Source organism: Moschus berezovskii, chromosome 11 (genome assembly GCF_049115385.1).
Source record: "Moschus berezovskii isolate FMDL1 chromosome 11, NW_MosBer_1.0, whole genome shotgun sequence".
NCBI lineage: Eukaryota > Metazoa > Chordata > Mammalia > Artiodactyla > Moschidae > Moschus > Moschus berezovskii.
This window is the reverse complement of record NC_142470.1, coordinates 103,169,000-103,183,195: the sequence shown is the minus strand read 5'-3', so window position 1 is coordinate 103,183,195 and position 14,196 is coordinate 103,169,000. Positions and strand designations below refer to the sequence as shown.

General features: G+C 46.0%; 1 protein-coding gene across 1 annotated transcript; it reads left to right on the top strand.

Annotated features, from left to right (window-relative positions):
• The first annotated feature begins 218 nt into the window (after window positions 1–218).
• PDCL3 (phosducin like 3) lies at window positions 219–10,978 on the top strand. Its single transcript, XM_055400544.2, has 6 exons — window positions 219–339; window positions 3,288–3,417; window positions 6,473–6,563; window positions 6,738–6,881; window positions 7,854–8,062; window positions 10,461–10,978. The coding sequence occupies exons 1-6, from the start codon at window positions 334–336 to the stop codon at window positions 10,601–10,603; spliced, it is 723 nt and encodes a 240-aa protein (XP_055256519.1). The 5' UTR covers window positions 219–333; the 3' UTR covers window positions 10,604–10,978.
• The last annotated feature ends 3,218 nt before the right edge of the window (window positions 10,979–14,196 follow it).

Below are 14,196 nucleotides of genomic sequence, written 5' to 3'. Positions count from 1 at the left end.
ACCATCGGATCCGTGCCTGGAGATGACACCTGGCCGCCGGGTACCTCCCGATTCTGTCCCACGGTTCGGAAGCCGAAGATGTACCCTAATAAGGTTCAGTTCAGCAGCGGCCGGGATTCGCGCTGAGTCACGCGAGTGGGCGTGTCCTGCCTCTCGCTCGGGCGCCGCCTCTGAGGAGAACCCGCCTCCCCCCGGCCCCGCCCTGTTCTCTCCCGGAGGGCGGGGCGAAGGGCAGGCTGGGAGAGGAGGCGAGTGGCGCCTGCGCGCGTGCGCGGCAGAGAGCTCACGGGCCGGGTGGCGGTGGCCGGCAGGGCCTCAGCGATTTGAGAGAAGATGCAGGTGAGCAAGCCGGGGGTGGGGTAGGGGGCTCGACGCCTGGAGGCCGCGGCCGCTCGTTTCGCCCCGCTCGGTCCATGCGGGCGGCTGCCTGTCCTTGCCGGGCCCGTGGGAAGTGCCGGGCGCCTCAGGCTCCGGGTGGCCACGCGAGTCGAGGCCGGCGCAGGCGCAGTGCGGACGGGCGGGCGTGTCTCGCGAGTCCGCGGGCTGGGCGTGCCTGCCCCCCTCCGCGTGTCCCACCCCCGAATCGCATCTTTGAGGGTAGTTCTCCGCGAGGTCGGCCTCCCCGGATCTTACCTGACAGAGTTACTTCCTCCTTGTTAACTTTCTTAGTGAGCACCTGAACAGTTGCGTTATGAACCCTCTTCACGGATGCGGAAGCTGAGGCTCGGACAGTTGGAGGGCTGAGGGGGCCGCATAACATAAAGCGTGTTGTTGGCCCTGCCTAGAGCTGAGTGAGGGGTTACAACATCCTTCCCTCTGCCTCCCGATGTTGGTGTACAGGTTGAGGTGCGTCCACTGTGGACCCTAGAGTCAGCCTGAGGGTCCCGCTGCCCAGTTATTAATACTTTCCCTTTTAAAATGGATAAAACCAAATCCCTCAGTTTCGTTCTTTTGTTGTATCAGGAATTTACTAATGCAGTTTGACTAAAAACCCATGGTTCAGTTCGGTTCAGTCGCTCAGTCGTGTCCGACTCTTTGCGACCCCATGGACCGCAGCTCGCCAGGCCTCCCTGTCCATCACCGACTCCCGGAGTCCACTCAAACCCATGTCCATCGAGTCGGTGATGCCATCCAACCCTCTCATCCTCTGTCGCCCCCTTCTCCTCCTGCCCTCAATCTTTCCCAGCATCAGGGTCTTTTCCAATGAGTCAGCTCTTTGCATCAGGTGGCCAAAGTACTGGAGCTTCAGCTTTCAGTGAATATTCAGGATTAATTTCCTTTAGGATGGGCTGGTTGGATCTCCTTGAAGTCCAAGGGACTCTCAAGAGTCTTCTCCAACACCACCGTTCAAAAGCATCAATTCTTCGGCGATCAGCTTTCTTCACAGTCCAACTCTCACATCCATACATGACCACTGGAAAAACCATAGCCTTGACTAGACGGACCTTTGTTGGCAAAGTAATGTCTCTGCTTTTTAATATGCTGTCTAGGTTGCTCATAACTTTCCTTCCAAGGAGTAAGCGTCTTTTAATTTCATGGCTGCAATCATCATCTGCAGTGATAGAAAAGTGGGGGAAAAAAAAGACACTGTGGAAATGGATGGTTTTATGAGAAAATCTCTGACGAGTCAGTTTTGTCACTGTTAAAGGACCCTTCTCCAAAGGTCATTCTGCTGTCTCCTAGATCTCCCTGTGGTCCGGAATCCTGAATAACTCATCTCTGATTCAATGACAGAAGGGAAATGGAGTTAGTGTGGGTTTGATTGGGATTGGAGAGGTTTGTTGTTCAGTCTCTCAGTCGTGTTGGACTCTTTGCGACCCCATGGACTACAGCAGGCCAGGCTTTCCAGTCCTTCACCAGCTCCTGTCGGTTGCTCAAACTCATGTCCGTTGAGTTGATGCCATACAACCATCTCATCCTGTATTGCCCCCTTCTCCTCCTGCCTTCAGTCTTTCCCAGCATCAAGGTCTTTTCCAGTGAGTCAGCTCTTCGCATCAGGTGGCCAAAGGATTGAAGCTTCAGCTTCATCATCAATCCTTCCAATGAATATTCAGGGCTGGAGAGGATGATCATCTCAAAATACAGTGTATCTGATGAAGAGGAAACTCAGGGCTGCCCTGGCCTCCTTTGTGTTCTCTGTCCTTCAGGCCCCTGATCAAAAATGTCGTGTCTTAAGAGGCCATCCTGACCACCCTGTGGAAGGGAATCTGTTTGTTTCTCTTTGATGTATTTCAGTAGGACTGGCCAGGGAACTGGGGGTAGTGCCTGGTTATCCCAATGCCCTTTCCACAGCTTCCTGGTTTTTTCATAGTCCAAACCTGCCAAGACATGCCAAACCAGGGTTTGGGCAGCTGTGTTCTGGAGCTAGGAGCCCACCTTGGCATTTTTTCTGATAGTTGATCCTGGTAAGTTTGACTTGTTCCAGCCTGGCAGTGTCTTCCTTAACGCTGTGGCTCTCCCAAGTTTGTGAGGATTAACTAGGTAGGTACAGGTAAAGAACTTTGTGGTGTCCCGAGCATGTAGGTAGGACTCAGTAAGCATCAGCTATTGTGAACTTCTTCATGGCGTCTCAGCTCTTCCTCTTAGCCTTGGCCTTTAGGGACTCAGTCAGGCTCTCTTCCTTCTGATTTTCTTGCAGACACTCAGGACTTTGGAATACTCTTGTACTCGGGCCCTTTGCACAGGCTGGTCCTTCTGCCTGGAAAGTAATTTCCTAAATTTTCACTCCTCTGTCTGGTTCCTTCTCACCCTCCAGTCGCAATTAAATGTTGCCTCTTCTGAGAGAACGTCTTTGCCCATCCTGTGGACTGCATGCCCCCTGAAAGTCTAGCTCAGCAGCCTGGTCATTGCATTTGTCATACTATCTCTTTCTATATTTAATTATTCATTGCCTATTTTTTTCTCTCACCTGTAAAACTGATGTCTTTGGCATTCACCATGCTTCCCTACCATCTAGTACAATCATTTACATATAGTAGGTACTTAATAAATTTTTATTATCTGTTGAACAAATCACTCCGAGTCATTAATGAAAATTGACCAGAAGCCAGGTCAGAGCCTTGGCGTCAGCATGGATGTCAGTCTGGACATCATAGTCTGATTTTTACTGTAAGACAGGAAGATTGGAACAGGGGTTGTGTGTCTTTTGACAGATTCCCAGAAATAGGCCTCAGAATAATTTGGTGTGAAATCCCCTTCTTGCCACTTTTCCATTTGAACCCTTGTCCAACATGGCACCCTCCACAGTGGACTTGGCCCTCACAATACCCTTGGTCCATCTGCTCTAGGACCCCAACGCAGACACCGAGTGGAATGACATCTTACGCAAAAAAGGCATCTTGCCTTCAAAGGAAGATTTGAAAGATCTGGAGAAGGAGGCAGAAGAAGAGGAGCAGCGGATCCTCCAGCAGTCCATTGGTGAGCTTACCTGTGTTTGTGATTCTGTGTCTGTTTTCTTAAGAAACACTTGGCAAGCCTCTTAACTGCTTCAGTAGAAGGATCCTCTGAGCGAGAGTTGGGAGCAGGGATTGAAGTGCTGGGCTGGACACTGCCTCTGGGCCCTCCAGCAGGGCATCTCTGGCTTCGTCTTACTGGGCCGTCGAACTGGGGGCACTTCAGGGGCTCCCTCCATCTCCGCAGTTCCTGGTCTGTGTCTTTCTTCAGGGTTATCATGTGCTGATAACCCTGAAGAAAATATTTCTGAGTCTCCACTTTTTGGTCAGTGATTCAGTTTAGTTAATGTCCTGGAAATCTGCCCAGAAGTTTTACTGTTTGTAGTCTCCTGAGAAAGAAAGAAAGTGAAGTCACTCAGTCGTGTCCGACTCTTTGCGACTCCATGGACTGTAGCCCACCAGGCTCCTCCTTCCATGGGATTTTCCAAGCAAGAATACTGGAGTGGATTGCCATTTCCTTCTTCAGGAGATCTTCCTGACCCAGGGATTGAACTTGGGTCTCCCACGTTGTAGGCAGACGCTTTACTGTCTGAGCCACCAGGGAAGTCGTAGTCTCCTGAGCATATGCTTTATCTTTGTGGTTTGATTGAGAATATTAACTTGATTTGGGGAAACATAAGATACTTGCAGTCTAAGGTCTTTCTTACATGTAGGTATACCACTTGAATTTGAATCCCTTGTGGTGCTTGTCAAAAAAACAAGCAAAGAAAACACAACAGCACACAGTCCCTACTGAATCAGAATCTCTGGGGGTAAGGCCCAGGAATGTCCATATTAAACCAGTGCCTCAGAGAGTTTCTGATTCACACCAAAGTTTGAGAACCGTTGATCACAGGAGCTAGGACTTCTGTCCCATGTTGACATGTTAGGGCTGATTTAGACACAGTGTTTGTCTAACAAATGTAATAAATTCTATCCAGTTACTGAAGGATTGCTGTGTGCTGTGTGTTTTCTAGGCATGGGGGCTTTAGCTGTGCATGGGCTAGCCAAAACACCCTATCCTCTTGGAACTTATATTCTAATGGAGGAGACAGACAGTAAATGATACATGAGTGAAATATAGGAAAATAAGGCAGGAAGGGGTTGGAGGAAAAAGTGAAAGTTGCTCAGTTGTCTCCAACTCTTTGTGACCCCATGGACTGTAGTCTGCCAGGCTCCTCTGTCCATGGAATTGTCCAGGCAAAACACTGGAGTGGGTAGCCGTTCCCTTCTCCAGAGGATCTTCCCAACCCAGTGATTGAACCCAGGTCTCCCTCATTGCAAGTGGGTTCTTTACCATCCGAGCCACCAGAGAAGCCCTGGTATAAGGCTGGGGGAGGGGTGGGTCAGAGAGGGCCTCACTGGGAGTGACATTTGATCTGACCTGAGAGAGGTGAATGAGCAAGTGGGAAGCATGTTGGAGGATCTTCCAGGAGGCCAGGGGGACTGGGAGACAGAAGCAGGAGGTTCAGAGGGACAACCACGGTTCAGACATTTAGGACCTTGCAGCTTCTAGTGTGGACCTTGGCTTCGATGTCTAATGAGGCGGACATCATTGGAGGTTTGAACAGAGGAGGGATGTGCCCTGTTTGTTGACGGCACCTTCCTGTTGTCTTAGTGGGGACTTTGGGGGCAGGGCAGAAAGTGGGGAGACCAGTTGAAACGACTGCAGTGGTACCCTTGGCAAGTGATGCCATTGGCTTGGACCAGAGTGGTGGGTGGAAGTGGCCAGATCTGGGTGTATTTTGAAGGTAGGACTGACAGGATTTGCTTATGAATCCTGTGATGGGTGTGAGAGCAAGTAAGGCAAAGATGACTGCAAGGCTCTGGGCCTGAGTGGCCAGAAAGATGGAGTCACCACCTGAGATGAGGAAGGCTTGGGCAGGAGCGGGTTTGGAGGTGAAGATCAGGAACTCGATTTAGGACCTAGTCACTCTGAGATTTCTTGTTAGACAAATACAGATGGTAGGTGAGCAGCTGGGAATGCTTTCTTAAATCAGAAATAAGGGCTGGAGGCATACATTTGGGAGTTGTCAGCCTGTCGGTGGGTTTTAAAGCTGTGAGATGAAGTCACCAAGGTATAGGTGAGGAAGGAAAGGAGTCCAGTCAACAGAGGGTCCAGGGGAGGGGCCGCCAGGAGGGAGGAGAAAAAGAGGTCAGAGGAAGATGGACTTTCAGAGAGGAGGCAGTGATGGATTAGGCCAAATATGCTCGTCGGTTGAGAAAAGAGGTCATTACTGATTTTGGTAAGAGCAGGTTTGGGTCATGATAGGGTGGGAGTCAGGGGACAAAAACCTGATTGGATATCAAGAGGCAAGAGTCTTTATGACAATAAAAACAAAATACAGATTTTTACGGCCATTTATAAAAAGAGAAGTGAGAGCTGCCTACCACTTACAAGAGAAGACCAGGTGATAATCCCTTTACCTCTAGCAAAGGTGTGCTGGGGAGGACCCCAGAGGGTATCCTCCCACCTTCTTGGAGGCATGAGAACTGTTATGAACCTGTCCCGGAGCATCAGGGACTTGCAGATCAGGCCACTTGAGCTCAGGCTAATACACGTCTCCTTTTATAAATCTGGGAAACTTTCCTGTTTGTACCCTTATTATCGTGTGAATGTCAGAGAGCCAGGCTGGCTGATCTTTTCAAAATGCTCTCCCATTCCTAGTTACTGTGTAACACCCTGGATGTGTGCATGCGTGCTGAGTCGCTTCAGTTGTGTCCGACTGTTTGCGACCCACCAGACTCCTCTGTCCATGGGATTCTCCAGGCAGGAATACTGGATTGGGTTGCCGTACTCTCTCCAGGGGGTCTTCCTGACCCAGGGATTGAACTCACATCTCTAAACATCCTGCATTGGCAGACGAGTTCTTTACCACTAGTGTAACACCTTAACTACTTTTTATTTTGGTTTTAATGGGCTAGGGGCCTTTTGGTATTGCACGCACTCCTTTAGGAGAAAAGTGAAGGAGAAAAGACGCAAAATGCATCTTCGTTCATCTTGTACATTTTTGGTTTTTCATCAACTCAATGACACTCAGTGAAAACATATGAAGACATGACTTTGGAAGAACTGGAGGATAATGAAGACGAATTTAATGAGGAAGACGAACGTGCAATTGAAATGTACAGGTCAGTGCCACCCAGAGGGACTGCTTGGTTTTTCATGTGGCACTGTATTGTGCATCCTTTGAAATAGACCTGGCACATGAGTAAGTAAACCTGGACCTTTACAGAGTTTGCCATGTGAAAGGGGTGTGTGCGAGCACGTGTGTAAGATGTCTCTCTCCTCCTCCTGTCATGCAGGCAGCAAAGACTGGCCGAGTGGAAAGCAACCCAACTGAAGAATAAATTTGGAGAGGTCTTGGAAATCTCGGGAAAGGATTATGTTCAAGAAGTCACCAAAGCTGGTGAGGGCTTATGGGTCATCCTGCACCTTTACAAACAAGGGTGAGCTGATCTGAAGTGTGCATGTGCGTGTGTTCAGTCACGCAGTCGTGTCTGACTCTCTGTGACCCCATGGAATGTAGCCCACCTGGCTCCTCTGTCCATGGGATTCTCCAGGCAAGAACACTGCAGTGGGCTATCATTTCCTTCTCCAGGGTTATCTTCCTGACCCAGGGATCGAACCTGCGTGTCCTGCCTGTGTCTCCTGCATTGTCAGGAGTGTTCTTTACCTCTGAGCTACCTGGGAAGCCCTGATGCCTGTCTTTAAATATTAATTTGAATTTATGTTTTGAACATCTCAGGCTCACCTCACACCAGAGGGTTTGTTTGGGTTTTTTTTAACTAATGTTTTATGTGTTTTTGTTGCAGATTTGCCCAAATGTTACTGTCTAATTTCTGTCTTAAGACTTTCAGATTAATATTTGTGACTAATATGAATGGCTTTATTAAATTGTAGCAGAACAGACTTTTTTTTTTAATTGTAAATGAATTCCTCAGTCACTTGTCCCTCTGAAAAAACTCCAGTGTTTCATGACTCCATGTCGTGAGTCACTCTCCTTGATGACCTTTGTGAGCATTGTCCATGGCGAGTGATGCAGAGAGCCCCTAGCGCCTTACCTTCAGTTTTGCTTCCGCCGTGTGGAATCCGGTGCTTGTGTAGGAGTTTCTTTCAAGTAGGAAGCGCGTTCTGAATCACATATTCTAAGCCTTGGATGTTCTCTCCTTTAGAAAAGCAAGACAATTATCTTTTACAGTGGAGCTGCTTTTCTGACTTATTCAGTCAGATTAAATTGGACTTTGGCTTTTGAACACTTTGCCCAAACCTATTAGAAAGTTTTTAAAAACCGTTTGTTCATCTTGGCTGGAGTAGCAGAAGCACTTGTGAAGTTGTCATGAGGTTTTCTATGGGGCATAACGGCAGCTGAGGTTTACTGTATGCAGACACAAACTCACAGTTGCTTCTCTATTTCACAGGATTCCTCTCTGTGCCCTGATAAATCAGCACTTCAGTGCACTTGCCAGGAAGTTTCCTGATGTCAAGTTTATCAAAGCCATTTCAACCACCTGCATACCCAATTACCCTGACAGGAATCTGCCCACGATATTTGTGTACCTTGAAGGTGATATCAAGGCTCAGTTTATTGGACCTCTGGTGTTTGGTGGCATGAACCTGACTTTGGAAGGTAAGGACTCTTTGAGGTACACGTGAGGGATGGGGAGGGAGTGCGTCTGTTGTTAAGGGTACCTGTTTGCTAGATGCAGGTGGGATGCCTTGTCATAGGGTCACCTTTGTCCCATGTGAGTGATTGTGAAAAGGGAAGAACATTGAATCTGTCATCTTAGATGAGTCATTGGGAGCAATTACAACTGGACTCTCAGTTAAAAGAGGGCACAATGGATTTTAAAATATTTAATATTATTGTCTGTGCTGTATTTGTCCCTACAGTTGAATATGTTTGTTTTTTAGTTATAACTCAAGATCACATCATTCATTTCTTATTTCATTCACCCAAACATATCAGTGACAGATGTTTATATGTAAATATACATAAATATATAAAAATTTATACATATATAAATCTCTATAAAAATATTTTTTCAGTTGAAAGGAAGCTTTTAAATGAAAAGTTTATTTAATTCTGCCTCTTAACTCCTAAAGGATGTATCTTTTATTTTTTTCTACTTGTGAAATAGGAGGTATTAAAATACATATGCATACATAATATGTGGGAGAGAAGCCGAGGCCTGCGAGCTTTCTACTAGGTCAGATTCTTTATCTCTTTAGTGTAGTGATATGTCCAACTATGCTTTAGTTAGTAACCTTTAAAAACGTATGTTAAAATATGACTTTATGGTCTACTTTATATAGCTATATAAGATATTCAACTGGGAAACATGTAAACAGATACATAGATGCATATATATTAGTTTTGCTTTATTCCAGTGTTCAAAGGCGTATGATATTTCAAACTAGGTATGTGTTTTGCCTCTTATTTTGATCTTTGAACATACCATTAGGGGAGAGAGATAGGTGTAAAATAATAATCATAGTCTTTGTTTCTAGAAAAAGTCTTATTTGTAGGCCAGGCTCCATGGAATTCTCCAGGCAAGAATACTGGAGTGGGTTGCCATTCCTCCTCCAGGGGATCTTCCCAACTCAGGGATCGAACCTGGGTCTCGTGCATTGCTGGCAGATTCTTTACTGTCTATCTGAGCCACCAGGAAAGCCCCATATAAATGAACATTAACATTAAATACATTCAGTTACGTATATGCATGTATGTGTGAATCTAAATACATCCTTAAGAATCAGAAATCCTAAGAATTTTTTTTTGTTGTTGTCATTGAACCAAGAGACCTAGAGCTGAAAATACTGATGCTGTTCATCTCCGTGGAACACTTTGAATTAATGCAATTTCAGTAAACTTGGTTTTCAGATTTTTTAAAAATGTATTGGCTACACTGGATCTTAGTTGTAGCATTCAAGGTCTAGTTCACTGACTGGGGATCGAACCCAGGCTCCTTGCATTGGGAGCATGGAGTCTTAACCAGTAGACCACCAGGGAAGTCCCTGGTTTTCAGATGTTAATGGAAGTTTCCTAATTAGTAGAGCATCAGTTTAAACCAGACTGTTTGGTGTAGAGTCTTTTTCTGACAGCCTCTCTCTCCTGCCTGGGTAGAAAATATATCACTTGATTTTGCTCCACGGTGTCTCACACCAATGTGGATTTTCACTGATTATAAGAGGGTAAAATATAGGACACTTTTACCACCTGATGCGGAGAGCTGACTCATTGGAAAAGACCCTGATGCTGGGAAAGATGAGGGCAGGAGGAGAAGGGGACCACAGAGGATGAGAGGGTTGGATGGCATCACCGACTCAATGCACATGGGTTTGGGTGGACTCCGGGAATTGGTGATGGACAGGGAGGCCTGGCCTGCTGCGGTTCATGGGGTCACAAAGAATCGGACATGACTGAGCAACTGAACTGAACTGAAAATATAGGAGCTAAGTCTTTAATCCTGGATTCTTTTTTTTCTGACGCTTTTAAGAATTATTACAATAATTGTAATATTACAGTTATTACTACTTGGAACAAATGTATCAATCCTAGCATGTCATCATACATTGAGCCTTTGACTCTAATAGGTTGATATTGGACATGAGGTTTAAGAATTTCCTTTTGTTAAATAAAATTGGATTTAATAATTACATTGCCAGCAAGACTGTGAAAAGTATTTTCTTAATATATTTCATGCTGATTTCTTTCCTGGGACATTGTGCAAGCCAGGAAGCTAGCCGTGAGAAGATGGGTTTAGTCCTTGGTTTTTTATTAGTTATCCTTGAGGTTCAAATGTATGTAATGTTTCATTTCATCTCATTTTATGAAAAGTTTTTGCAGGTATTTTTGTTTTCCTTCTTCAGGGTCTGATTTTCTTTCTTCCAAGTACCTTATAATTATGACCCTCAAATTGTCATCAAGTGTGGATGGTCATAGTTTCTGCTTTAGAAAAACACTGTGGCTTGAGCTTCCCACTCAGGCTGAGTCTTAGGCAATTTGCTTTTTCTTTATCATGCAGAGTTGGAGTGGAAGTTGTCTGAGTCTGGAGCCATCAAGACGAGCCTGGAGGAGAACCCCAAGAAGCCCGTGGAAGACGTGCTGCTGTCCGCGGTGCGGTGCTCCGTTCCCAACAGGAGGAACAGCGATTCTGAGGATGACTGAGGCTGTGGCCCTGGTCACCTGCTGAACTTTCTCGGTGTGATACAGCATCTGAACTTTTTTTAAAAAAGGAAAAAATAGGAACGTATACTGTGGTTTTTTAGTCTTTTATATTACGTTCTGAATCTCATAGATCTCAGAAATAATCATTGCTGAGAATCCTTTTAAATTTTGGGAACTCTCTTTTTAAATTAATAGTATTTCCTTAAGAAAAAAATAAAAGCCAGATATTAGTTTGGCAGATGTCTATGTTTTCCTCACTTTTATTTTAGGTCAGCTGTAAGACTAGTCACTGTTCATTCACATAAAACTATTAAAAAAGAAATACAGAGGTGTTTTTTTTTTAATAATGTGAATAAATTATACAGTGGAAAATGGCATGCTAAGCTTTGCATTTATATTATTTGTTTTTATTCTTTTATAGAGCTAGCAACAGGATAATTAACTCAAAGGAATGATTGCTGGGAAGAAGTCTTAGTATTTATCCTGTTTAGAAGAAATAGGCAATAATTTTTGTGAAATACTGTCTTCAGTAGCTCAGTCGTGTCCGACTCTTTGCGACCCCATGAATCCCAGCACGCCAGGCCTCCCTGTCCATCACCAACTCCCGGAGTTCACTCAGACTCATGTCCATTGAGTCAGTGATGCCATCCAGCCATCTCATTCTCCATCGTCCCCGTCTCCTCCCGCCCCCAATCCCTCTCAGCATCAGACTCTTTTCCAGTGAGTCAACTTGGCATGAGGTGGCCAAAGTATTGGAGTTTCAGCTTTAGCATCAGTCTGTCTTATCAAAGCCTAAAAGATTAGGTTTATCAAACTAAAAGATTCCAATATACTGCCATTTGGAGTCAAATAATTTTTCTAGTTAAGATAATTTTTTGTTTTCAGGCTGTTGAGATGTGAGCTAATCTCAGTTACTATAAAAGGTGTCACCTGAAACTCTTTTTTGGAAATAAATAGATATATGCATGCACAGAGATAGCCAAAGTGTATCTCAATCAGTCAGTGCAAAACATAGCAAAATGTTTTCTGAACCAGAATCCTCTTAGCATTTACCACTTCTCGTCAAATTGACATTAACAGAATAATCAGGGGGACTGTTGTTCCCTTATACTTGTGTTGAGTAATGTAGTGCTCACTACACTGAACATAGTAAAGACTCCTGGTTTGAATCTTTAAAAAATATGAGTCAGAGAGGGCACAGACTTCCTTCAGATCCTTGTTGTTTATTTTTGCTATAATTCAGAAAGAAACAGCCGCTGGGACCCTTTTGATCTGTCAGAAGCATCTGTGTTAGTGACTTTGTTTTTCTGTGCATGTGAGAGCCAGCACTTCTGATGGAAACATACTCTGTCACAGTCTTCCTTGAAGAATTTCTCAGAATTTTAATTGCAGGGTGGAAATAAGCTTGGTCAGTCCTGTCACTCGTCTGCTGGTCCCATGGCTTAGATTTTCTGTTGTCAGCTGACAGCAAAGTGAAATGCAGTGGTGAAGGTGTGCCTGCCATGTTGGTCAAGAGCTGAGGTGCGTACACTTCCCCAGGGGAGAGAGGTGTGTGTGAACGTGGTGGGGGCTGCGTCCACCAGAGCCAACGGCAGGCCTCATTTCCCTGAGGAGCCCGTTCAGGGTGTCATTCTCAACACACGCTGTGCCACTTTGATCTTTGTTCCTGTGACGTCTTTCCTCCATGCCAGACTAAAGTGTTGAATTTGTGCTCAAAGGCTCAGGTGACTTGGTTCATGATCCCTGTCTGGACATACAGCTCCCAGACCCCAGAAAACTGTTTAGTCATGCTGACTGAACTTGACTTGAAGGAGAACAACATCTTTGTCCTAATATTAGAATTGTAATTTTAAACCTAACCTGCAAATTTCTACAGGTTGGTTAGTTATGGGAGACTTCCCATCTTCCTTAACATTAACTCCTGTTTCATTTGGAGTGTTTGTGATGTGATGGAGATGATACAGCTTGGCTCTGAAGCACTGAGTTTGTCTTGTTCCACAGCAGAAACACACAGTGACCAGGGAAAACCAGCAAGAAAGATCTCGACAGTCTGTCTCCTGGTGTTGGGAGGGAACAGTTATGGGGAGTGGGTGTTGAGCAGGTGCTAGGTAACCCTTTCTATAGTGATATTGGTGAGAAATGTTTTCAGGAAGTTGGGGTGGTAAGTAGTTTGGGAGAAATAACATAGACTGTAGATGCACCCCTTGGTATCCATGGTAGTTGGTTCCAGGGCCCCATGGGGTATCCACAGGTGCTCAGGTCCTCGCAGCTGGCTCTCCATGTCATCAGTCCATGGTTTGTTGGATCTGCAGATGTGGAACCCGCAGACACAAATCCGCTGCTATGCTGTGCTGTGCTGAGTTGAGTTGGGTCCAACTCTGTGACTCTGTAGCCCACCAGGTTCCTCTGTCCGTGGGATCCTGCAGGCAAGAATACTGGAGTGGGTTGCCGTTTCCTCCTCCAGGGGATCTTTCTGACCCAGCAATCCAACTTGTGTGCCGTGTCTGCCCTGCCTTGGCAGGTGGGTTCTTTACTGCTGAGCCACCTGGGAAGCCAACTGTAATCAAATACAGTTGATTTTTCCTAGTTTTCCTTATTTTGTAGAGAAGAAAAGGATACAGTTAGGATGTACACAACTACCTCATTGCAAACATAAATTTATATCCTCCTGTCCTGACATTGCCGAAACAGTGGCTTCCCGGGGCATCTTCTTCCGGAAGTGCCTCAGAGAACTCGTCTTGGATGCAGCAGACACTTTGTGAGAGAGAAAGGGCTTAGAAGGGGGTCCTTTGTCCCTGATGCCTCGGTTTTTCACCATTTATTGCCTCCAGCTTTAAATGTACTTTTCTTATATAACAAGCCCCAATTTTGCCAGTGCGGTTTTCAAGTACGACAGGCCAAATGTGTTGCGACTGGGTTGCCTAATTTAGAAACATGTTCTGTGAAAGTGGTTTTGTCCCCCTCGTGAAACCAGCTGTTACTCATAAACAAACACAACCTTTTCAACAGGTGGGTTTTGCCTGTCGTGTTCCTGATGTTTCTGTTCACTTTAGTCTAGGGTCCCGGCTTTTCACCCTCTGCACGCTGGCCCCACTCGGTGACTTCACAAGGAACCTGTCACTCGTGTGCCCCTAGGAGTTCCCTGGGCCCATTCCCACCGCCCATCCCTGCAGCAGCCTCGTCTTCCGTGCGTTCAGCGTCCGATGAAGATGGGTCTGCCCTCCACGGCCAAGCCGTCCTTCTGTACTTTTGAACCCATTTTCTCCCACGTTCTTTCAGGACTTTGTTTGCCTTATCTCAGTCTCTCCCTTGATGTGGGGCCTCAGGCTGTACGTGTTGGGATTGGTAACACACTGCTCCCTGCCTGTCGAGGACCAGGAGACATCTCCGCTCCAGCAGCTGAAGGATTAAACTCCTAGCCTCCGTTGGAGCTGCAGGTTGCCAGAGGGAGGTGGGCAGAAGTTGGCTGGGAGTCCTGGGCACACTTCTTGGGAAGGGCAGCTGCTGTAGATGTGACTGCAGCCTACCTGTGCTGTAGGGTGTGTGTACAGAGCCAGAGCGTTGAGGGTGGTATTTTTGACAATGTTGTGGAG

What these genes read in the sequence shown, in the direction of transcription:
- PDCL3 (XM_055400544.2), top strand. An exon ending in GATCCTCCAGCAGTCCATTG is followed by an intron (nt 3,418 to 6,472) that starts GTGAGCTTACCT and finishes AATGACACTCAG; the next exon opens with TGAAAACATATGAAGACATG. An exon ending in CGTGCAATTGAAATGTACAG is followed by an intron (nt 6,564 to 6,737) that starts GTCAGTGCCACC and finishes CCTGTCATGCAG; the next exon opens with GCAGCAAAGACTGGCCGAGT.